Source organism: Camelus dromedarius, chromosome X (assembly GCF_036321535.1).
Source record: "Camelus dromedarius isolate mCamDro1 chromosome X, mCamDro1.pat, whole genome shotgun sequence".
Lineage (NCBI taxonomy): Eukaryota > Metazoa > Chordata > Mammalia > Artiodactyla > Camelidae > Camelus > Camelus dromedarius.
In genome coordinates this window covers 37774070-37799248 of record NC_087472.1, presented here as the reverse complement: position 1 = coordinate 37799248, position 25179 = coordinate 37774070, and the positions used below count along the sequence as shown (strand labels likewise).

The 25179-nt window shown below is 37.5% G+C and overlaps 1 protein-coding gene across 9 annotated transcripts in view; it reads right to left on the bottom strand.

The window, feature by feature from the left end:
• Positions 1 to 9467: 9467 nt before the first annotated feature.
• The window catches only part of ZMAT1 (zinc finger matrin-type 1), a 29409-nt gene continuing 13697 nt past the window's right edge, over positions 9468 to 25179 (bottom strand). For 2 of the 9 annotated variants that reach the window (XM_031446682.2, XM_064482949.1), the window contains exons 3-7: positions 23914 to 24015; positions 23662 to 23836; positions 21785 to 22069; positions 13093 to 13192; positions 9468 to 11700 (exon numbers count right to left, since the gene is read on the bottom strand). In XM_031446682.2, coding sequence (XP_031302542.2) covers positions 10377 to 11700; positions 13093 to 13192; positions 21785 to 22069; positions 23662 to 23836; positions 23914 to 24015 — 1986 coding nt within the window. In that variant the 3' untranslated portion in view covers positions 9468 to 10376. Of the gene's footprint in view, positions 11701 to 13092; positions 18864 to 18924; positions 20966 to 21784; positions 22070 to 23661; positions 23837 to 23913; positions 24016 to 25179 lie in introns of those variants that run through there. The other 7 variants (XM_031446685.2, XM_031446683.2, XM_031446686.2 and 4 more) reach the window with 7 other exon arrangements.

Below are 25179 nucleotides of genomic sequence, written 5' to 3'. Positions count from 1 at the left end.
GGGACCTCTATTATGCAAAGATTGGCACGCTTTATATTATCCCATAGGTCCCTTATGCTATTTTAATTTGTTTTTATTTGTTTATCTTGTAGCTCTTCTGAATGGGTGCTTTCTATTATCCTGCCTTCTAGGTCACTAATTCGTTCCTCTGCATTATCTAGTCTGCTTTGCACAGCCTTTAGATCTGTTCTCATCTCAGCCAATGAGTGTACCCATTCTACTTGGCACTTCTTTATAGTTTCGATTTCATTTTTGACATATTTTATATCTAAACACTATCTCTTTTAGTTCCTTCAATACTTTGATCACTCCTTTTTTGAAATCTTGATCTAGTAGGCTATAGATGTCTATTTCCTTGATCATTCTTTCAGGGGATTTCTCTTGTTCTTTTAATTGGGAAAGGTTTCTCTGCTTCTTCATCTTGCTCAGATTTCTCTGGCACTGTGGTTTATGGAGTATCAGTTATCTAATGTGGTCCTTAAGGAGTTTATCTATCTAATGCATATGTAGGAATAAAACTTAGAAAAAAATAGAGAAAGAATTTTAAAAGAAGGGAGGAAAAAAGCTTTGAAAAAAAGTGTGTAATGAATAATAGAAGAGCAAGTTGAAGCAGAATAGTAATCAGGTTGAGACGTCCTTTAAAAACCTTTAAAAGAGGAGAAAAGAGGAAAAGATGTATTTCAAACATGTGTATAATCAATAACAGGACATCAAAACCAAGAGAAATAAAAATGAAGTGATGTGGACTTTTTAAAATAATATTAATAATAATTTTTTTAAAAATTTAAAAGGGATTAAAACTGGGGGTATATATAATTGCTTAAGAAGTAAAAATTAAAAGGGTAATAGAAAATAGAACAGGTAAAACAGATTTAGAAAAGAAAAAAAGGGGGGGTGGTGGATCGGTGTTCCCCTGGAGACTGTGTGCTTTTCATTCGAAGTCTTTCTGTCTTCGTCCTGTTTTGGAAGCTCAGCTTGCTTTTTCCATAGGCCCTCCATTGGCGCCCTCGTCTGTGCTGCTCCAAGTGTCTGTCAGCAAGCAGATCATGCCTCCTCTCAACACTGGGTCAGGTGCAGCTCTCCTTTGCTGTGGGCGGGCAGGTCACTGCCCCTCCCAATGCCGCAGTCAGATGTTGCAGACTGGCCAGGTAGGAGGGCGGGTTGTGCCCCCTCCCAGCACCTCCATCAGGGGTTGTGTTCCTTCCGGAAAGGCGGGATGGGGGGTGTCACCCGCCTTCTCCCGGCGCCAGTTGCTCCGCTGCTCTGTGCTGCTGCGCACTCCGCCTCAGGTCGCCACTCCGCAGGCGGGCTCAGGGAAGACCAAGGAACAGCCCTGTCTCTGCTCCAGGCCAAAACCCAGCTCCTTGTTTGTCTTGGCAGAGCAAGTTCTCTGAGGGACCAGGACGGAAGGATCCTATCTGCCTAGGCTGTAGACAAGTCTCCGTCTGGCCTTTGAGGCTGCTAAGTCCTTAGGTGCAGATGCATGCTTCGCCCACCTGGGTGCTAAGCGCCGGAGCATATGGCGGCTGTACTTGAGCCCCACTTCTCTTCACCCGAAAAGTTTACACAGGTTTTCAGAGATGGGGGGTATGCACCCTTTCCCCTAGGGCATATCAGCCATGTTTTATGGAGAGCCCAGGTTGTTCTGCCCTGTGCACCCACAGCCATGACACGCAGCCCCCTGCAGTCCTCCAGGGCTGCCTCAGTGCAGCTGTCCCGGTCCTCCGCCCAGCTTGGGCAGCCTGGCCCTGCCCCCAGCTGCCAGCCCGTGTCTCAGGCTGGGTGTCACGGGGACCCTCTGTGCCCTTTTAACTTAGTTCTGTCGGTCAAGGGCTGCTCTGTACAGATCCGAGCCTTGGAGGCTCCCCCTCCATCCCGGTGGCCCCTCCATCCTGCTGGCCTCTCAGTTGGAGAGGGGAGACCCAGTGAACGTGCGCCAGTCCTCCTTTGCTGCTCCCTCCCTGCGGGACCCGTCCTGCTCTGTTTTGCCTTTTCTTCTTTTTTCCTTTTCTCCTACCAGATTTTTGGCGTCTCTATCTTTCGAAGAGGACGATGTTATGTTGGAATTCCGCAGGTGCTCTGGTTGGCTGAGTGGGTCTGTAGATGTGGGTCTTGGTGTATTTGTGGGAGAAGGTGAGCTACGAGCATCCTTCTACTCCGCCATCTTGGCCTCCTCCTAATTATATTGTTTACATCGTTTCATTTCAAAAATGCCAGGGCAGCTTACAAAGACAGGGGCTTGATGGTTAACAAAATTAACTGATGAAAGTGTAGATAAAGGAAAGTAGAAAAAATGAGTGAAGTTGTTAGTGAAAACTGAGAGTGAGTTTGGTATTGAACCCCATATGTAATGCTTCAGAGCACCCTGTAAAACTTACCCTAATAATCACCCAGCCTTTGAAAACGTCCAGTAATCAGTACTTCTTGAGATAGCCCAGTTTACTTTTGGACAGATATGACCACTAGAAAGGGCTTTTTTCTTAGGGTCACCACCATGTAATTTAGCTCATACTCATAATCTCCCTAATATTACTCTCTACTTGATATTCTAATTTAATTGGCATTTACTGGGGAGGGAGCTCAAGCGGTAGAACGCATGTTTAGCATGCATGAGGACCTGGGCTCAATCTCCAGTACTTCCTCTAAGAATACATAAGTAAATCTAATTATCTTCTCCCACTAAAAAGAAAAAGAAAAAGAAAAAGAAAAAGAAAAAGAAAAAGAAAAAGAAAAAGAAAAAGAAAAAGAAAACCATTTACTGAGAGTTCAATATGTGTCAGAATCTGTATTGATACATTATCTCATTTAATCTTCAAATAACCATGTGAAGTGAGGTTTTTTTTAAATCTCCATTTCACAGATGAGGAAAAGTAAGTTTTCAGAGGTTGAGTGACCTGTCTTCAGCTAACTTAAAGCAAATGAGTGTTAGAGTGGTCTTTCAAACACAGGTCTTCTGAATCTGAATCCAGTGCCTGCACTATTCAATGGCATCTCCCCATAATGTGTAGGGTTTTTTTCCCCTGTTGCACTATAAGCTCCATATGCACACTTAGTAAGTTGCTACCAATTACTGAGTAACAATATATTGAACTGAATTCAGGAAAAGTCTCAGGAATCATCTCCTGGCTTCAATGGTTGTAAGATGCAGAAATATGTAAGGCTAAGATTTTCTTCTTTTCTGGGATGGGAATGAGCCCTACTCCCTCTACGGGCTCTGTCTGCTCTGGAAAAGAAAAACATGGTGTGGAGTATATACAAGCAAAATTACTTGATTACTTTATGCAGTATTTCAGGATAAATGAAAGCTTGATATGTGTGTCTCTCGTTCTTGCTCTCCCCATAGCTGTCCCTGTATTTATAAATTTACTCATTTTATGGTGGCTGATTATTTGAGAAATCAAATAAATCTCTTACTTGCTTAGACTATTTATTCAATGAAGGCAAAAGAGTACTACATACTTCTTGTTTTTCTACCTCTTGCGTGGCAGGGGATGGTGTGTGAGTATCAGCTACACTTTCTCTTTCTAACAAATCTCCCTCCTTGTATACATATTACATGAGGTAAGATTGATACACAACTAATCTTTTGAAAAGAAATACAACAAAGTTAGATTTCCCTGACACACTGTTCTACCCTCAGTGAGCCAATTCAAGATTTTATGAATTCTCCCTTGAATCTTACCACAATACACCTAAAATTATTTTTTAATGGAAGAAAAAAACAAAAGGAAGAAAACATAAATGGACCAAACCTCTAGTGAGGTTACGCTAATAATTTTATTTTGTTTATAAAATAGCAGCTCTGTGAGGAATCCTTTTCTTCCTTTCCAGAATATGATTTGTCATTGCCATTCCTAAACATCCATTTTCTGAGTGCTTGTCTTACATTGAGGTGCAGAATGAAACTACTGACCCCAAGTCCCATGGGTCAATTGTTATATACTTAAAGTTTTTAATTCTCCTTGGACTCAATTAAAAGGTCCCGAGAAACTTGAGTCTGTAGTTAAATTAATTAGGCTTCTTTCACTGTGAATTTTATCTCTTTCCTTTAATGGTATCATGATGTTAGTTTGACTTTCTTAGTATCAGTCATTGTGAAATTAGCTTGTATGAAGCTAGGCTTTGCTTTCCCACTTTCCTGCCTCTCAGACACCTAAGACTCAGCCCTGGAATTTCAGAGTCTTGTCAAGACAATTTCACAGTCTCTCTTCATCCATCTCTTACTCCAGGTTTTCTTTGACACCACCTAGTCCCTGATATCACACAGACCCTGTGTCTGATCTCCTTCCCTGTCCACCTTTCCAGCTTCACGGTAACACTCTTTTTAAAATGAGCATATTACACTCATTTAAGACCATCCAGCCCAACCCCCTCTCATTTCCTTTTTCTGCTTAGAAATTCTCAACTACTCCTTTTACCTGACCTTCTGTTTGTCACAGTCTTCCATGTTTCACCCTACTCTTCCTGTGCATATTCTCTTCTACACCCTTCAGTGGGCTGGCTGCTCCCTCTGTCCTCACTCTCTATCTCTAACCCCCCTGCACTATGGGGCTGTTCCTGGAAACCCCTAGCCCTCTTACAGTCTGGTCACAAATTATGTGACCTTTGAGCTCAAGCCCACCAAGCTTCTCCCAGTTCTTTCCTTCCCTTAGAGTGCACCTAAACCCTTTTTTGCCTTATTAGACCAGCACTTTTCAGGTCAGGCTAAGTTGTGATTTGATCATAGTTATCTGTCTGGTAGCCAGCAGGAGTGATGGAAATAGATACTAGGAGAGAGGGCTTGTTGTCTTGCAAGTCAGAGGGCTACATATCATCTGGAAACAAGGTGGGAATGTTAGCCATTAATTGGGAGAAATGGATAAGTTTGCCAGATTTAACAACAACAACAACAACAACAACAACAACAAACAAGGGCATCCAGCTAAATTCGAATTTCAGATAAACAATGAAATTTTATTTTAGTGTAAATGTGTTCCAAATATTGCATTGGACATATTTATACTCAAAATTAGCTCTTTTCCTGAAATTCAAGTTTAACTGAGCATTCCACATTTTATCTGGCAATTCTAGAATTGGTGTACTGTTTCAGGTTCAGAGGGTTCAGGGGAGGTGGAAGATGAAGAGATGGAAGTCTCTTTCTATGCTATCAGTGATGCCTTCTGACATTCAAATTTTGCCTTAATTTGGTAATTAATTCTCTAAGCCTTTCATTTTCTTTCTCCAATGCATCAATGTCACTCGGCAAGAGTCAGCAGATTCCATATAATTCCATAAAATGACTATTTTCATTAATCGTCTTAACTGCTTACCATATTACACTTACACGTACATTACTTTCCACTAATCACAGGTGAAAATTTTAACAATTGTACAGCTACAGCATGACAGGAACTACTTACTACCAGTATTTTACTACCAATGACAGGATCCTCATTGTCTATTCCAAAGATCCTGTTTTTGGAGTCTTTTCCCTAGGACTACTCCCTAGTACCTCCTATCTCAAGTAAGTTTCTGGAAGAAGATGACAATGAGATGGAGATTTGTTTGTAGGTAATTTATAGGGGCATATTCAAAAGATCAACAGTTGTGAGGGAAGCGGGATTAGCAGAGAAGTTGAACTGTGATACAGTTCAGGCAAAAGCCTCAGCTGATCCTCTCAGAGTTGCCCAAAATTGAAACAGGAGGCCTGGCCTTTGTATACCCCATTAGTGAGGGCTCTGCCCCCAGGAGAGGACATGCCCTTACGAGAGGCAGTTCCCTTCAGGCCAGTTCCCCAGAAGTTGGGGAAATGAATGTCTCTGTCCTGAAAAGGTATGGCAGCGGTGGGTAGTTCTGGGCAGCACAACACAGCATCCATTACAACAAACTTATTTGTATCTCCATTGCTGTTTGTTACTTATTCTATCAATCTATGTAGTTCTCAAAAATTTATCTTCATTATCATTTTTTCTATTATTTCCCGTACTATCTTTATCATAGTCTCTTCTCTCTTGTATTCCTTCAAACTTAATGTTTATAAATTATTTCTTTTTATAATTATTTCCTTAGTTCTATCAGTTTTTGTTTCACATCCTTCTGTTGTCTATTTCTGGGTTCTCTTTTTGATTTAAGCTGTGTTTCAAAGCTCTAAATGTTTTCTTTCTTTCCACTCATTTTGAAAAACTAGATTAGGTTAGAGTTTCCATTTAATTTTTAATCTGCGTTTTTCTCGTGTGTTTGTATTCTATGGGTCTTGTCTTCCGAGGCGCTACTCTTGAGGTGGAAGCCCCATGAAAAGACTGGCAGGACCCCTAGGCAGGGCCACTACCTTCCAACTGGTGCCGTCTGGTTCCCTGGCCCAGTGGCATTATCTTGGTTTTGTGCTTCTGTAAAATGGCTTGCTTCTAGGAGAACAGAACTTACCCCTAAGATTCTATTGGTTCCCAAAGTTCACTCTTGATTGGTCCATTTCTAACACCCTATTTGCATGCAATGTTGCAAAGTCTTTACTGGTAGGCTATAAAAGCCTGTGTAAACCTACAAAAGGGATCCAGAGCTTGGAGTGTTAACTCCTCTGGGCCCGCTGGCATAATAAACCTGAGTTCTCCAACCCTCTGAGTGCTGCTTGGTCTCTCGCCAGGATCCAGGTTGCTGTAACACTGAGCTGTAACACTTTGCTGCAACACTCTCACCTTTAGAAGTTTACTTTGCTGTCATAATACTTCCTGGGATCTGCTTTCTCTGAATTCTTCCCCCAGCCACTGCTCTCTGAACTTTGCCTTCCTTTTACCCACAATGTTTCTGCCCTGTTGAATTTGATTTCTGAAACTAGCAGTTTTCATTTTGTATGAGTTTTTTCTTCTGGAGGAAACTATATGCTGGATAGTTCTGAAATCCTCCAAGGCTTAGTTCACCACAGCACTCTTTGATCTCTTGCTGATTCTGTGTAATTTTCTCCACTCACCTGTAATTCAGAATCTGTGATGACTTCTTCCAATGTTTCTGTTGCTCTCAAACCTATTTTCTCAGTTTGATCAAGAAATACTGATGTCTCAGATGAGAGTGGAAACAGTGAAGATAAAGGAAATCGGACATTAACGAGTGATATTTTGGTGGTATGATCAAGGGGAAATGTTTATGGTTTAACATAGGAGTAAAGAGGTGCTCAAAAATGGTTTTTGGCTTGAGCAACTGGATGAAGGTTTTATAGAAATGGGGGAAACTGGGAGTGAGTGATTGGTAATGGCAGAAGCAGGCACTCTTGTTTGGCTATATTAAGTTTGAAGTATCTGTTAAATAGCAAAGTGGATATATCAAAGAAAAAAAGTCTTTGAACTGAGAGGAAAAGGTCTGCTTAGATGTCACTTCCTTTGGGAAGCCTCTCCTGAATGCCCACTTCCCATCCCTTTAAGCTTATTACCCTTGTTACCCACAACATCCTTTATCACTTCTGTTGTAGACTTTATCAAATTTATATTGCAGTTTCCTGTTTATTGGTCCATTTTCTCTGTTAGACTGTGAGCTGTTTGTGGAACAGAAGATATGTTCTTCATTTTTTTTCTCAACTTCCTTCCTGGCTCAATGCTGGCAGTCAGCTGTTATTGTTTGTTCAATACATGCATATAGCAAAGCAGCCAATTCCATTTTTTCTGTATCTCCAGTTATTAAAAATTATTTTCCAAATTCAGCCAGAATTTGCCAATCTTCTTTTCAGTTGAGAATATACCTATGAAGCTAAGTGCTATTAATGCACTTGTCTGAATTCAACTGAATTCAATAATATTCCTTGTGTCATATGTGATTTTTGTCTAGATAAGCATATTAGTCTTTCAAATCAAGCATGTAATAAAAATCCCAACACTGTTCTTACATTTAATATCTTTTTTTTTGTCCCCCACCACATTTAGTATCTTAAAAACTGTGTCTCCTCAAACATGTTTGTATTGTCTTCCACAGCCAAATGCAGGATTTAATATTTATACTATTAAATTTCATTTTGCCTGATTCGGCACTCAACTCCAGAAGTGGAGATCATTTTGGATCCTGCATATATTTAACTATCTTGACTTTTACCTCCAAGTTCTCAGAGGCAGAAGTTTGGAGGAAAGCAAATGTGACAAAGTTGTTTCAGGTCCTTGTCCCCAGCTTCAAGCAGAAAATAATGCTTTCTGGTTAACATTAAATTTATTTTATGGTGGGGTTAACATAAAGTTCATTTTTGGCCGAAAAAAAAGTTTTTGTCCTAAAAATTTTCAAAACCATTTACTACAAGTCACTGATGACTTCCCCAAGAATGCAGTCAACACTACACCCTGATCTCTCTCCCAACTTGCCACACCATCAGTTTAAATGATTTACCCAGTATTGATTCAACTTTTAATTTTTAATGTGTGTAGCTAATCTTAATGATTCATTGATCTATTTAAACTATTTTGGAAAGATAGTAGCAATTTGGTATCTTAGTGAATATTCTTATGATATATAATTTGAATTCCCACCCTTCCAGCTTTAAACGCAAAATGGACTTCTGCAAAAGAATTTATCAATTCTAAAAATGTTTACAATTCAATTGAACTCATATTGAAATTTCTGTGGAAAAAAAATGTTACTTTTTGGCATGTTCAGAAAAGAGAATTTGCCATTTTTGTAGCTAATTGATAACCTATTTGCTCTACTCTGGTTCTTCTTCCCCCTCTCCTTTCATCAGTACACCAGATGTGTTTTTTAAAGACAGGGGAAGTGATACTGTAACACCAATCATCTTATACCAACACTTTTATGGAAGAAAAGTTAATTTGGGCACCATCTAACTCCCTTTTGGACTATTCATCAAACCAGGTATGAGCCCACCCAATCATATTATGCTTCAATTGATATTTATCATTTTATTCAAACCTCAAAGAAAAATAACTATTAAATTATTTGCCTAAGTGCAGATAAGTCATCATCTAAATTTATTTACTTTTAATAGGATTAACACATCAAGGGAATAGTATAGCCTACGTTTCCTATTCCTGATGACTCCATGTTGGATTTTGATGGTTTTCCTACAAGGTCACACAGCTTGATGGTACAACTGAGACCAGAATCCTAGACTTGGATTCCCAGGCTATTATTTTTTCTACTATACCATGGTGATGCTGAAATGCTTAAAGGAGATGTTTATCATAAAAAAGGGAGAACCAGAGTAAAAAAAAAATAATCAAGATGAAACAATTTAAAGGTAATGCCCCCTCTCCACTGTCCCCTCCCATTTATAAATTCTTCCTTCTTCAGTTTCAAGTATTTAATTGGTTTTATTTTTCTAACTTAAAACTGAGCTCAAATCTGAATATCAGCCTTCTAAGCAATATGTAGGAGAAATGAAATTATTACAACTTTATAGTCAGATCTTCCCAGAGGTGCAAACTGTTTAATTATTTCCCCTCTCACTCTCAAAATAAAATAATAACTAGCTGGGAAATGATCATTTACATAAAACAAGTATGTAGAAATTAAAACACTTTAATATAAACATTTCCAGAATATAGACTGATTTTTTCAGTACTTTTGAGAACTTTTTAAAACTATATATCATCTAAGTTTATTATAGACTTTCATTTTCCACTTTCAGAACTAGAAAATACAAAAATACACTGCAAATTAGATTTAACAAACAAACAAAAATCAGTCTAAATCACTTCACACATTTTCCCTAGAGAAAACCAAGAAACATAAACAAACACACAACAACAACAGTAAAGTACCACCAACACTAACACAAACCCAAACAAGGGATGGATTCTATAATGCCTGGTAATTCTCTCATTTAAAATAAATTATCTCCCATAGGTAAATAATTCACTATCACAGCAACTTGATGAATAGGAGTAGAGACAGCCTCATTAAGGAAAATTATATGTAAGAAACATGTAACTTTTCTTTCATGTTAAGAAATGAGGAAAAATAATTTGAGGAAAAGGCATATTGAATACTTTAACTTCACTTGGCTTTTGTTAGCAGTTAAAGTAACTGTCCACTTAGGAAAATTTAAATAACATGAATTTCATAAAATGAAGCTCTTCAACTTATTTCTTCAATTCAACCTTAAGGAAACAAAACTGAAAACTTCAAAATCCAAGAGAAGATTCCACCCAAAGCACTGACACTTTTGTCTTTTCTTCAATAGGCTTCCTTTTCTCTTATGTTCTTATTGTGTTCTTCTGTTCTTTCTTCGAGGTTTAAGCTTGTTTATCTCTTCTTTCAATTTAATTTCAGTTTTTACACACAAAAAACTAAGCTTTCCTAAACTGACACAGGCTGTATCCACCTCTCTTTTTCTTCATTGGATGTTCCCGTCTTTGTCTAAATTTCCCTATTCTTAACCGATTTCTCCTTAAGTAAACAAAGCTAAAAGTTTAAAATCCAAGAATAGACTCATCCCAAAGCATTTCCTCTTCTGTCTTTTCCTCAACAGATTTCTTTTTCTCTTTCTTGTGCTTACGTTCTTCCTTCTCAGAGGGTACACCATGGCTTTTTTTCTTTTTTCGATGCTTAAGCTTTCCTGAACTGACACTGACTTTATCTTCCTCTCTTTTACTTTGTCGGATGCTCTTGTCCTTGTCTAAATCTGTATCCCCACAATTCTTTTTCCTTTTATGTTTGGACTGCTCCTTCTCTGGCCTTTCTTTGCCTTCCTCCAGGTGCCTTCTTCTCTTCTGATGTCTCCGCTTATGACTTGATTGATGGTCACTGGTATTGTTTTCTGAGGAGAGGTGCTTGTAAACTTCAGATTCTACACTGTATGGGCCAGAGTTATTTTCCTGCTGACTAAGGCTCAGGGGTACTGGTTTTTCTGGGAAATAGTCTCTGGTGGGTTGACAGTAAGTCATAGAGTCTGATCTCTGTTTGCTGTCATGAGCTGGTAAGCAATGAGGTAACTGGTTTTCTGCTGTTTGTGAAATATTGTATAATCCTGGGTAAGTCTGGAAAGTCTCACATGGGAGTCTTTGTTCAAACATTCTATATCTAGATCTGGAATCAACCATTTCTCTGTATTTGTGAGTTTCCACAGAGCTATCAGTTATCTTTCTGAAACAAGTCTTTGGTTCTAGTCCTCTGGCTTTCTGCACTTTGATATAATCTTCAAGTTCATCTTGGAAAGAGTCATATGTCCTCTTTGAATGAGCTGGTAACCAATGATGTAGTTGGTTTTCCACTGGTGAAATATTGTATGGTTGTTGGTAGGTCTGGGAATTCTCAAGTGAAAATCTTTGCTCCCACATTCTTGGTCTGGGTCCAGAATCAACTTCTCTGTACCCATGGGATTCCATAGAGCTCTTTCTTATCTTTCTGAAACAAGTCTTTGGATCAAGTCCCCTGGCTTTCTGCACTTTGATGTAATCTTCCAGTTCATCTTGGAAAGAGTCATACATCTTCTTTGAGTGAGCTGGTAAGCAATGAGGTAACTGGTTTTCCACGGTTTGTGAAATACTGTATGATCCTGGGTATGTCTGGAAAGTCTTACATGGGAGTCTTTGTTCAAACATTCTATGTCTGTATCTGAAATCGACCACTTCTCTGTACCCACGGGCTCCCAAAGAACTCTCTTCCATCTTTCTGAAACAAGTCTTTGGTTCTGGTCCTCTGGCTTTCTGTACTTTGACGTAATCTGTACATTCATCTTGGTAAGAGTCTGGTGGCTTCTTTGAATTCTTCACTAGATTGATAACAATAGATTCTCTGCAAACAAGACAGTAGAAAGTTCTTGTCACTAGATTGCTTTATTTTTGCTGCTTTGTTTTCAAAAATATTAGAAAAAAACAAATGTAACAGAAACCAAAACAAAATTTTTAAACCTACCTCAATATAAAAGCTATACATCGTGACTTTGTATGCCAAAAAAAAAAAAAAGCAGGGACAGTCAGGTATTTCCTAGGCACCTCACAACTTTTTGTGCACAAAAAAATTTTCAGGCTTGGGATGAAAGGGAAGATGGGTACAAAGAAGCAGACATATCTGACACTGCTGTAGTACTTGAAATGTAAAGGATGTGTGGGAAAGAACCAATAATATTTAATGCCCTGAAGATGGTCTGATCTGAATGTCACATTGCTTTAAAAGTTTTGATTAGTTAATTCCTTGTACAGATCTATAAATGTGACAGCTAGTTGTTCTGGAAACCTGAGATTTTTAAAAAAGAGTCTAAATGAAGGTTAATTTGGTGAGTGAGACAATTTAGCTCCTTAGTATTCAGATTCAATAATATAAATATTTTCTACTAGAATAAAATAATGTAACAGAAATAGTATGTTTTTTAGGCGGGGTATAGCTCAGTGGTAGAGTGTGTGCTTAGCATGCACTGGGTTTGATCCCCAGTACATCTGTCAAAAAAATAAAAATAAACCTAATTGCACCCCCTCAAAAAAACCAAAAAACAAAAACAAACAACAACAACAAAAGTTAAAAAAGAAATAGTATGCTTTGGTTTTAAAAGCAACAAAACAAATACACAATAGTTAAGTGCTCCTCTATCCGGCTACCTGACTTATGCAGTCCCCAACAGTCCACACAATCTTCTCCTCCTTAAAATAACAGAATGGACTGGAATAAATGTGTATTGAGCTCCTACTATGTGCCAGGTCAGGCACCTTATATATTTTTTTATATTTCATTATAACCACTTTAAGTCAGAGCTGTCCAAAGTTACACATTTGGTAGAAAGATGGATCTGGTATTCCAATTCAGTTCTGTTGAATAATAAAACCTTTTTTCTTAACCACTATACCTCACTGGAAGGATGATGACCAGATCACTGAATCCCTGAAACCAGCCAACCATTCAGGGATTATTTGAATTTGTATGGCTAGCCTGAGAATGATCCTTTAGCATCTTTTCAAAGAAGAACAATGCTGTCTGGTCAGGAGAGGTACTAGTTAGCCAGCCCTGTCAGTATACTATCATGGCTAGAGAACTCCCTGGGAGATGGTACTAGCATGCAAATACCACCAACCATACCCAGGATCAACTCTTAGGGAAATGAATGCTGAGAAAGTTTGTAAAATACATGCAAAGGTATTTGACAGAAGCACTGGTCTTTGATGTCACAGGAGCATTTTGGCAAGAAATACTTACTTAATTTGATGTTCACTTCCTTGCATATGGGACCGGAACATTTCTAAAGATGTAAAGGTGATATTACAAATATGACAAACGTAGGTTCTCATACTAAACTCTGAAAAAAAAAGAGTACAAGTTAATAAGGTCAATAGGAATAGACTTAGAATCACATAGCTGGACAGGAATTAACTAGAGATCAACTACTTTAACTTCTTCAATTTAAATATAAGGCCCAGAGATGTCAAATGACTTGGTCAAAGTCACAGAGCAGTTCATAATAGAGAGAGCCTCTCAGAGCCCATGTCTCTTAATTTAGAGCCCAGAATTCGTTACACTACACAGCATTGCTTCTCTAGCCTTGGCCTCTTTCCTAAGAAACTACTATCTGCCTGCTTATTGTTGCTACGCAGAAGTGCACCAGACACTTCACATTTAGCATGCCCAATCAATTTTTGCCTCTTAATGTCTCAACCAACCTCTTTTTGTTTGCCCCTAATTCTCTTCCTACCAACTAAAATCTGAAACATCCCAAAATATTAAATACAAATAAAAACAAATTTTTACTCTCTTACCTGAAATCATTGTAGTACATTAGTTTACCAAAAGTAATTTCCACAGACAGATTTTAGAAAGGACAGAGGTTCAGTGAGCTCCACTCTCAGGATAAATATTGAAAGCAAAATTCTAAACAAAACTACTAGTTATCACTTCATAAGTGTCAAGAACTATAGAATAGGTATACAGCTACTTCTCTATTCTTATTCTTAGGTAGAATTGGAAGCAGGAAATAGATTAATTTCTATTTTCTTAATCTTACCATCCTTTCACCTTCTCTTTGGTCAGAAGAAACAAATTAATAAACTTAATAAGCTAAATATAAAAACAATCCCACCCTAAGGAAGAGGCAATAAATTGATGGCTGCAGAGATTTTAGGGTCAGGCAAGGCCATCTTTTTAAATTAAACAGCAACTTAATCATTTAAAGGACACAAAATTAATCACTACTAAGTGTACTGGCCTTGTTCAAACAAAGATTATTCATAGAAACAGGAGACTACGGTCGAGGGAAAAGAAAGATTCTGACTTGGAATAACATGAGGACTCCGCTTACTATTGACATATACTCTGTGATGGGCCCAGGAGAGCTCAACGGGTTATGTCAAAGTCTTAATGAATGATTCTTCAAAATTATCCTCTCTTCCTGTGCTCTGATTTTGTGTTTACCAAGTCACTTCTGATTATACTTTGGTTTCTCATATTCTTAGTAGCAAAAAGAGAATGCACTAGATGATAAAGTATTTTTTTAAAAACCTGGAAACTGGAAATACATCATTTCTCCTTCTACCATAAGTCAGTATTACCAGAATGACAATATATTATCTTAAGCTACAATGTTTACCAGAATTCTCAGATAAGATTCACCTGGAAAGTTAGTTAAAAATATAGATACCCAGAACTCTCCTCTAGAAAATGGAGAATATGATTCACTGAGATAGTGAATTTATATTTTAACAATACCCCAGCTAACTATTGTCAGAGAATGCGTAGAAAATACACTAAGTGAATACCTTTCCAGTTCCTTGGTTATTTATCAGCATCTTCCAATTTTGGTTTGGTGAGTCCCTGATTTGAGGCTGATCAACTCTGAAGATTTTGGACTTCTTGCAAAGCTGAGGACTAAATCCAGGACTCTGCATGCTCATAACAACCCTTTTCAGGAAATCATTACAAACCTTATTTAAGAGGTGTGAAAATTAAAGCTCAGATTCACTTGGCCAATCCCATATATATATTGAGGACACCTAAGTTGTGCAAGATAAGCAGGAGTCCTGTTTTCCTCTAGACTAGTGGTTCTCAATGTTAGTTACACATTAGAACCATGTGGAGAACTTTAAAAATATTCATGTTACAGCTCCACATCAGCCCAATTTAATCAGAATCCCTAGGGGTGGAATCAGTCTTACTTTTTGAAAGTGCTGTAGATTATTTTTCTGTGCAGCCACTGCTGAGCACCACTGCCCTAGATTATCAAGCCAATGATCTTCATTATAATTATAAACTCTCATTATATTTCAGATATTATATGTTTAGTGCTTATAGGGTATATTGTATGTAATGTTCTCCTCAGTTCCTCCTTGGTTTCTTCACAAATTACATCAGAAGATTATAATATAGGTAATACAGTAGTTTAGAGGAGCTGAAGGTCACATATGAAAGATCCTGAGATAGTTCTATAACTGTGATCTGATTTCTATTACCTTGGCCCTTGTCTTTTTCATATAGTTAATCTTTTTTCCAGGATACAGACATCTCAGAAAATAATACATAAAAACAATGTAAACCCTTTCTGTGAAGAGATGAAGCCTATTTATTGGCCCCCAAGAGCAAAATTCCTGGCCTAATCCTTTTGAAACCTAACTCTACTATGTTTCTTATACTGTCTATTCTCCTATATGAGTCTGCTCCTTGGCCCTGTCCAGCTGTGGTCCCCTCAGCCCTGCTAGGATTCCTTGTTTCTGACTTCACCCAGAAACTCAAGCATCTTTGCACCCTTTACCTTTCAGAATTACCCATAATTTAACACTTGTGGATCCCACTTTTCTCCTAATCACAGCCCTATCTCCTAACTCCCCAGACTTAGGTCTTTGTTTACAAAGCATAGACTGGGTAAATGCATGTCTTTATAGTCTAACATTGTGGCTCTCAGTCTTGGTTCTTTATCATAATTACATGGGGAATAAAACAAAGAGAAAACAAAACCCTGATGTGTAGGTCCCAGGGATTCTAATTTAATTGATTTGAGGTATGGCCTGAGCATTGGTATTTCTAAAAGATCCCTGCATGATTCTAATAGGTAGACAAGAATGAGAACCACTGGTCTAATATCTTAAGTGGGGAAAATCAATCGAGAGCTGCATGTAAGCAAAAATGCAACTTAATGTGGGATTTAGCTTATGAACAAAAATAGAAAATGTCCAATTTACCTGTTTTTAAATTATGACAGGAAACAATATTTCAAGATAACTAACATTTGTTGAGGATCTATTCTGTGATGGGTACTGTATACACTGCTTCATTTCATCCTTTTTCAATTCTATGAAGCAGTCTAATTTTCATTTTATACCTGAGGAAGCTGATATGCAACTGGGCAAGTGACTTCAAACATTTATCCAAGTCTATGTTTATCCCACTACATGACCCAGCCCCTCAATAAACAATTACTAAATATTTAGAAACGCTATATACTCATTACCACATAAAGCACTGAGAAGGATATTGCAGAATAAAATACAACCCTTTGTCTCAAGGAGGCCAATTCAGTTACAAGTCTATAATTAATGCAACTGTCAATGAACAGTAAAGCCTATGAAAAATCAAAGAAAGGGGAGAACACCAAGAGCTAGAGCAGTGATGGAAGTTGTGATGGATCTTGGAGGGAAAGAGGATTTGAATTATAAAAAAATAATAAGGTAGGGCATTCCAAGGCATGAAAACAATATCAGGTCTGGTGAAGACAGAAATGAACATGATGTGCTGAATTCAAATAATCTGTTCAACAAACACTAAACACTTCTGTGGCACCAAGCATCATGCTAGATGCTAGGGGTACAAGATGAATAAAATGGGCAGGTTGCTCACATATCCAAGTGAGAAAGAGATACATGAACAAAGGAGTTCAATTTCATTTGGTAAAAGGTAAGAGAGGTATGCTTAAGAGGTATGGGAATTCAAGGAAGCAGAGGCACTTAGTACAAGATGAAGGTATAAAGAAGGCTATACGAAGAGATGATGTCTTAGTTAAGCTTGGAAGGATGAAAAATAGTTAATGGTGAAAAGAGCTGAGAAGAGTACTGTAGACAGAAGAAATAGCATGAAAAAAGCAAAGAAATATTTACAGGAACTTGTTAAAATCTGGAATTGCTGTAGAACAAAAGATAAGGGGACGAGATGGGAGAGGCAATAGGGAGTCAGATCAAAGCAACTTCTATGTTATGCTAAGGAGCCTAGACTTTTTATTTTGTGGGCTGGGAAAACCTGAAGTGGTTTAAGTAGTTATATGACATGGTCAGGTGTATGTTTTGGAGAAATCTCTCCTCTAACTACAATATGGAGGATGAACTTGAGAGGAGCAAGCCTGGAAGTAAGGAGACCACAGTTACATAAATATATTAGACCAGGCAAGAGATAAGGAGGGCATGGGCTAGAAAGGTCACAGTAGCAGTAGAGAGCAGCAGGGAGATTGGTGAAATATTTACCATTAACACAGACAAAATTTAGTGACTGACTGAACGTGGGCAACAAGAGAAAAGGAAGACTCTAGAGAAGTCTAAAATAACCCTCAGCATAGTTTGGCAACTGAATGGGTGGTGATCCTGTTAACTGAAACTGGAACTTCATAAGGAAGTACTGTTTTAGGAGGTTGGAGAATAAGCAATGGTGAGTTTGAATCAGGACACACAGAATCTGATAATATCTGTGAGATTTCCATGTAAAGGTGTCCAACAGGCAGTTAGATATGGGAGTATGAAAAGCAGAAGACAGGTTAGAGTGATTCTGGAGAAGTCAGAGCAGAGGGGTAGTTAAAACAATCAGAGTTCTTGAGATCCCCTGAGGCCAATGTATGGGTGGGCACAGGAATAGCAACATAATGATAAAAACCCTGGATAGTGCCACTCTTTAAACTAAGATAGTAGAGGAGAAGGGGGCCCATGAAAAGTCACGAAGTAAAGGACAATTATAAGAATGAACAGGGGAGGGTGACGTCAAAGGAGCTAAGAAAGTAGAGATTTTTAAAAGAGGAATGTTTAGTGAATGGAGTAAAGATATCCATTGGATTTAGAAATTTAGAGGCCACAATGACCCTGTGAGGAAGTTTCAGTGAAACAATACACTGGTGGTGTGGAGGGCTAGGGGAATGTGCATCAAAAAATGGCAATGAGTTGAGGAGTGAATAACAGTGAAGACAGTAAGAATATATTTGAGATACAACAACAAACATGACTAAGAAGGAAAGGGGAAAGTACAGTAGTTAAAGGGAAACTCAAGGTTAAGGGATGATTTGGTTAAGGTAAAATACTTGGTAATCCACATTTGATGGCCAAAGTTTTCCTAATGATTTGGTTAAGGCAAGATACTTGGTAATTCATATCTGATGGCCAAATTTTTCTTGATGAAATAAGAAATAAGCTTGCCTGAGGGGTGTGAGGAGGGGGACTGTTGAACAGCAGAATAGAGTCTTGGAGAGTGGTATAGGCTTAAAATCACTGTTGAAAGGAAACTGAAGGAAAAGGAAAAGGATTAAGTAGGACTAAAAGTCATAGAGGCTGGATACTAAGACTCTGTAGAGGTACCCAATCTCTAGCCTTATATAATTTTCTGTAGCATCACTCAGTATCCTGAATGTAAAAGTAGAACAGGTAGACTGTGGAACTGATCCACGGTTGAAATCTTGCTACTAGATTGTGACAGAATAACAATGAAGTATAAGAAAAGTCTTCCAGGAGTGGTTAAAGCATTAAAATGTGAGATCATGCAGTGAAAATGTAATGGAAGGGTATAGGAAGGAGAAATAGTTCCAAGAAAACTTGGTAAGACTGTTGATGAACAGGATATAGGGAAAGTAAGTAGTCAAAGATATCCTCGAAGATTCAAGTGTAGGTGACAAAAAATAGTGGTACTACTGGCAAGGGTAGAAAATTTGGCAAATTCAATATGGTTTTAAGGAAGATTATTAATTCAATTTTAGATATGTTGAGTTACTGGTGAAGGCGAGACATCTAAGTGCAAAAATGGGGCCAGAAATTAGTAAAATAAACAAAACAAATACAATAAATAAAAAATACATACATACTTTAGTTCCATATCGTTATGGTAGCCATTCCTGTGCTAATAAAGATCTGGGCTGGATGAGGGACATGAACGAAGCAATAAGAATGATGAAGAAAAGGAGAAAGAGATTAGATATAGCAGAAACATATAAATAATAGAAGATAGAAAAGAAGGCAGAGACAGAAAGGAGAAAAATGGGTGAAGAGTAAAAATAGTGAAGGTGGCACATGTTAAATTGTTTTTATCTTACCACTTGCTCACTTATAATATGAGCTTCTTCTGCTGCTGTTCTTTAAAATTCTCATTAACTAATTTAAATTCTCCAGCCATTTTTTAATCCTCCAATGTTTACTGTTCTCAAAATGTAATAGTCAAGGCAGGGCTAAAAATCTGTACTTTGAGCTCTAGCTTTAGAGGCTAGTGTAAAATGATTTTGATGACTGGAGTAAATTATGCTGATGATTAGTACCCACTCCCTGGCCAGTTGAAAATTTCACCAAAATCCTCCTTCTCTCATTCTAATAACCTTGAAACTTCAGAGTGCTAAAATGACCCTCCTTTCAGAAGTGACCAGAGTGCACACACTTCTCAGTTCTAATTTACCTAATGCCACTAAACTAGAAGCCATTTACTTCAGATAAGCCTCAGCACAGCAATAGGAAAAATACCCTAATAAGTGGAAGTTTATCATTTCTCCAAACATCTGCTCCTTTCAGAAGCCCTACCACTTCTATTTCTATACTTGCCTAAATCAACATTCTTTAAATTCCTAGATAAAAACATACATCTGTATGTAACTTAGGGGGAATATGTTGAATCACATTAAGTAGCAAACTTAACAGTACAAACATAGAGTTAGCACTCAATATATAAAGACTAATTGTTCACTGATTCATACATTAAACTAATCTCTATCGAAGTAGGCCTACTCTGTGCCAGTTTCTATCTCTAGTACTGGAAATATAGATGAGTTAGATGAAGTCCCTTCCCTCAAAGAATTTACACTCTAATGGGAGATAAAGACACAAGGAGAGAGAATTAGATATGCAGGTTAAGGAAGCACAGAAGATAAGCCTTGAAGGAAGTAAAAAGGCTTCCAGGGAAGTAGCATGATAAAGAATGAGAAGGAGTTAGTCAAGAGAAAAGGGACACGAAGATGTTCCAGGCCAAATGGCAGCATGAAGAAGGACACAGAGATAAAAAAATGGTGTAATAGTTTCTGGAAACTATAAGCAGTTTGCAGGTTCTGACCCACATAATTATCCTTAGAAAATAGAGAAACAAGGATTTTTAAGCAGGGGAATGACATGCAAAGATGTACACTTAGGTGAAACACGCTAGTAGTTAAACTGAGGGTGGATTTGGGAAGACAAAACTGATGGCAAGGAGAGTAGTTAGGATGTTGTGGCAATATTCTAGAACAATGCTTCTCAAAATTTTTTGTGAGTACAAATCCCCTAGGGATCTTTTAAAAATGAAGATTATGATTCAGTAAGTCTGCAGTGAGGCCTGAGATTCTTTTTTCTAACAAGATTCCAAGTGATGCTTGTGATGCTAGCCACAAATCACACTTTGAGTAGCAAAGCTCTAGAAAAGATGTTGAGAGCCTGAACTAATGTGGGAAAAGCAGAGCTGAAGATAAGGGAACAGTAATATACAGGAGGTAAAACAGTAATGGCTTGGTGCTTCATTAAATGCAGAAAGTGAAGAACATGGTTTGGGGGATATATAGTTAACTACAGGTTTCTACTTTGAATGACTGAGTGGATCTGAAACGGCTATGAGGTATCCAAGTGCAGCAGTAGCTGCCATTTGGATATATGAGTCTAGTGCTTGACAGAAAGGTCATAAGCATACAGATAAGAGATGAAATCAGGGGAATGGAATATATCATGTTTATAGATTAAGGTCAAGAATGCAACCTTGAGAACACCCACATTTAGGCAATGAATTTTAAAAAGAGCCCCCAAAGGAAACAGAACAGGAATAGAAACACAGGGGAAGATTCAGAGCATAAGGAGTTACGTATGACAAAGAATAGAGCCTCAAGGAGGGAGTAATGAACATTTTCACATGAAGCAGAAAGGTCCAGTAAGGAAAGAATTGAAAAATAATAGTGAGTGGAGGAAAAGAAGTGGATGAAAGAGAGAATATGAAAAGGTAATAAAATACACTAGTAGTGAGAAGATGCCTGTGGAGGAAAAAAATGAAAAAAAAAATATGGTTAGAAGAGCAAGTGGATCACTCCAGTCAGGATCAGAATCTTTACTGTGCCTGAATTCTTGCTACTCTTTCTCAGTTCCTTTGTTCATCCTCTCTCCTTCCCACTTCTACCAATCTAAATCATATACTCCCTCTATGAAGACTGTCTTAACTATAATGTTTCACTCCTCTGGTTACCAGAAATATATACACAAAAATCCAAGTCTGCAGCCTCTTGCAATGATGTGTTATTAACCCAACTAGTTTACACACTTGCCCTTTCAACGAATATGCTATATCCTCATTTGTACTCCCAAGAATGACTACCCAAGCACCCAAGAGACACTTAAGTCATTCTTAGTGATTCAATGATATAACAACATGATACTAATTTAAAATACTTATTTAGGTACCTATGATATAATATGAAACATGAGAATACCTATATTTGATTCTGTAATTAATAAGGATCATCTAAACCTTTCTGTGTCTCATTTGCTAGAAAACCAACAGACTTAGATGGACTCAAAAGTCCTTACTTATCTAAAATTCTATGATCCCATGAGTATTATCAACTTCCTATTCAATAAGAGTAAAATGGTATATACATAAGCCAGTATGTTTTATAAAATATAAACTTCCTAAGAAAGAGATTTGGGATATTTTTACTGTTTACCATTTGCATCTGATTTTGCTGGAAGAGGTTTCTCTCTTATCTTGTCTACAAACTTCTTCCTAGCTTCATTTCTTTTGTGTTTTTTCCCAACATAATGTTGTTGGGCCATTAATGGACTATTAAAGGAAGCAGGACAGAGCTTGCAATACTTGTTTGGATTATTCAAATCCAAAGCAGGGCTGGAAGAGGAAGGCATAGTCTTGTCTTTAATCCCACCTGGAGGAGGCTTGACAGCAAGGGGCTTCAGAAAAGTTGACTCTGCAGAAGTAGTAATAGGCACACCTGCTGAAATAGTCGTAATGAAAATGATCAACATGAGTTCAGCTATTAGAGTTGCATTCATTATAAAGTATTAAGGAAATTTAGAGTTCTTTAAAAACCTACTATATCTGAACATTTTTCCACACAGGGCTGTTGGATAAACGTACTCAGGTTAAAAAGAATTTCCTTCTCTGAGAATAGAAATTTGAATACAAGTCTGTTATCAAGTTTCTCCAACAAAGATACAGGAAGGAATGTTCAGCATCAAGCATTCATTTCAAGTGAATTATATTCATTTGAAACATCAATGAAAGCATGAGCTATTTTAGGATGGTTGTTGAAATTAGTGAGGGTAAATGGATGGTACCAACTTCGAAGTTGGTGTCTTTCTTGATAAGTAAGTAAGTCATCTATTCATTTCAGATTTGTGATGTCTATATCAAAATAAAATTTATACAGTTGTTTAAGGCTAATGAAATTATACAGTTCCACAATTACAGTTATTTCAGAGCTCTTTCATTTAGTCTCCTCTCTGAGCCCAAATTAATGGATTTGGGGGACTAAAGATATGGCTTTACAATGTGCTTTCTCCTGTAGAGTACACTGATTCTGGCCCTCCTTCCACTGACAGGCAGAAAAACAAATATATAAAAATTAGAGAAACTAGAATAAATTCAAAAATAATTCTACTTTCATTTATTAAGATGGCAATATACTTTAATGCTGATGAGGCCTACACAGTGAGTTGGAAATTAATGTTAGTAAAATTTCCACACCAAGTATGCTTTATTCCTAAAGTGTTGAAGCTACTATGAATGTGGTAAATTATTTATTCCAGAGGGTTAATCATATTATTTTTTGTTCCAGCACATAAAATTTCCAAAATACAAGTTGGGTTTTCCAGGGTGTACTCTGCCACTTCAAGCCAGAAATGAGATCTATGGGTCAGTTCTCTCATGTACTGGTGGCCCAACATCACTGGAAGGAGGAAAGAGGCAACATTTTACAGTTCTCTGTTATCTTTGGGATCTAGCATAAAATAAGTACTCAATAACTGCTGATTGATAATGCTGGTGTTACTTTTTCTTTACAGTCATAGGAAGAAAGGAATAAGCTATTAGGGTAGAAGGAGATTCCATAACATCTATTTTTTCCCTTACAGTTACAGTCAGAAAATGCTGCACTATAAGTATATTATGGTGAAGACACTGGTCTGACAACACATTATGAGATAACGTTTTGAAAAGTACTAAAGCAAAAAAAGAATGAGAAGATGCCAAGGGAAAGAAGTAAGAAGGACCTAAGATTTTGATTTGATTAGAAACTAGAGATGTCAGGCTTATTGTTGTGTCTTTACAACAGCATAGCAAATCACTTGCTTTTATTTGGATTTAATAAATTGAGAAGGAGTGGTCATAACTTTTCTTAAAATTCAGCTAGGAATTATGATCCCCATATTAAAAGACAAGAACACAGAAAGGGATTAACAGAGCAAAAGAAGAATTAAGTTATTGAAGCAGAGTGAAAGTCTCGCCAATCAAAAAATGGATGGCAGAGTTAGGAAACAACGATAGAGAGACCCTGTATTGAAGCTAAAGAGGTAAACGTAATCTTACCCATCTCCGGCTGAAATCCTGATGGAGATACCTGATCACGCTCCTCCATTAATTGCTTCAGTTTTTTAGCATGGACTTTCCCCACATAGTGAGACTGAGCAACAACTGAGGAGCTAAAAATCATGTTGCAGAGATCACAAAATTTGTTTCTGTCCACTACTTCACTCCTATGCACCTGAAATAAGCACAATCTTGTTAGAATGATTCAGTAACTAAAAGTTTTGAATTACTACAGCAACACAGGCCACTCACCTGGAAATTCCTAACATCCATCTTCATTTTCTTAACAGGCACTTCATTTTGTTCCCCATGCATTTGAAAATAAAACCTAACATTTTGAGCATGTTTTTCACTCTGAAAAAAGATATGATATGGCTGTGTTTATTCAATAACAGAGGGATGCCAAATTTACACCTCTTTGCATTTGAGAACAGCACCTATAAGTTGGAATATATTTGGTATGTACCAAGTCTATGAAAAAGCTTCACATGCTTTAAAATCTCCAAATCTCAGTTAAAATGAAAACAATGCTATAATTTAGAGGCCAATAACTTTTAGGTTCTTGTTTTTGACCGAGACTCCTAGTTTTTGTCCAGTAACACATTTCTTCTTCTTTAGATACACATCTTGGGCAATATACCCAGCTTTTCATTTATTTTTTTAAGTTTTATTTTATTGAGTTATACTCAGTTTACAATGTTGTGTCAAATTCCAGTGTAGAGCACAATTTTTCAGTCATACATGAACATACATATATTCATTGTCGCATACTTTTTCACTGTGAGCTACCACAGGATCTTGTATACATTCCCCTGTGCTATACAGTATAATCTTGTTTATCTATTCTATATATACCTGTCAGTATCTTCAAATTTTGAACTCCATACCCAGCTTTTTAAAAGACTGCATGTTTCAGCCTCCCTTTCAACAAGATGTAACCATGTGACTATACTCTGGCCAATAAGATGTAATCTGAAGTGCTGGGTGGAACTTGAGGGAAACCTCCTAACAGGCTCAGTGATAAGCCCTCCTAGCCTTCTTCATTCCTGTTTCTGGAATTAAGATGTAAAGGTCAGAGTTCCAGGAGTCATCTGGGACTATGGAGAATCTTGAGGACAGAAGCTAGTTCATCAAAGCAGAAAGACAGAAAATGCTTAGGTTTCTCATGTTATGGAGCTGTCACATCAGTCCTGCACTACTTCCTTCTCAAATTCTTTTATATGAAGAAATTAACCCTTCTAGGTTAAGCATATTAGAAAAACCTTTCAACAAATGTATAACAAAATACATAATAACTAAAATGCCGGTGTTGGTAGAAAGGAAACTAATATTCCTGAGTACATACTCTGCAGCAATCACTCTCTCTCTGCAGCATTTTAAATTGTGATATCTATCAATCACATAAAAAAAACACAGGAAATAATATAACTGAAGAACATACCCACTACCCAGTTTTAACAGATATTAACATTTTGCTGTATTCCTTTCAAAGCTCCTTTTCAAAAGATGTAAAATTTT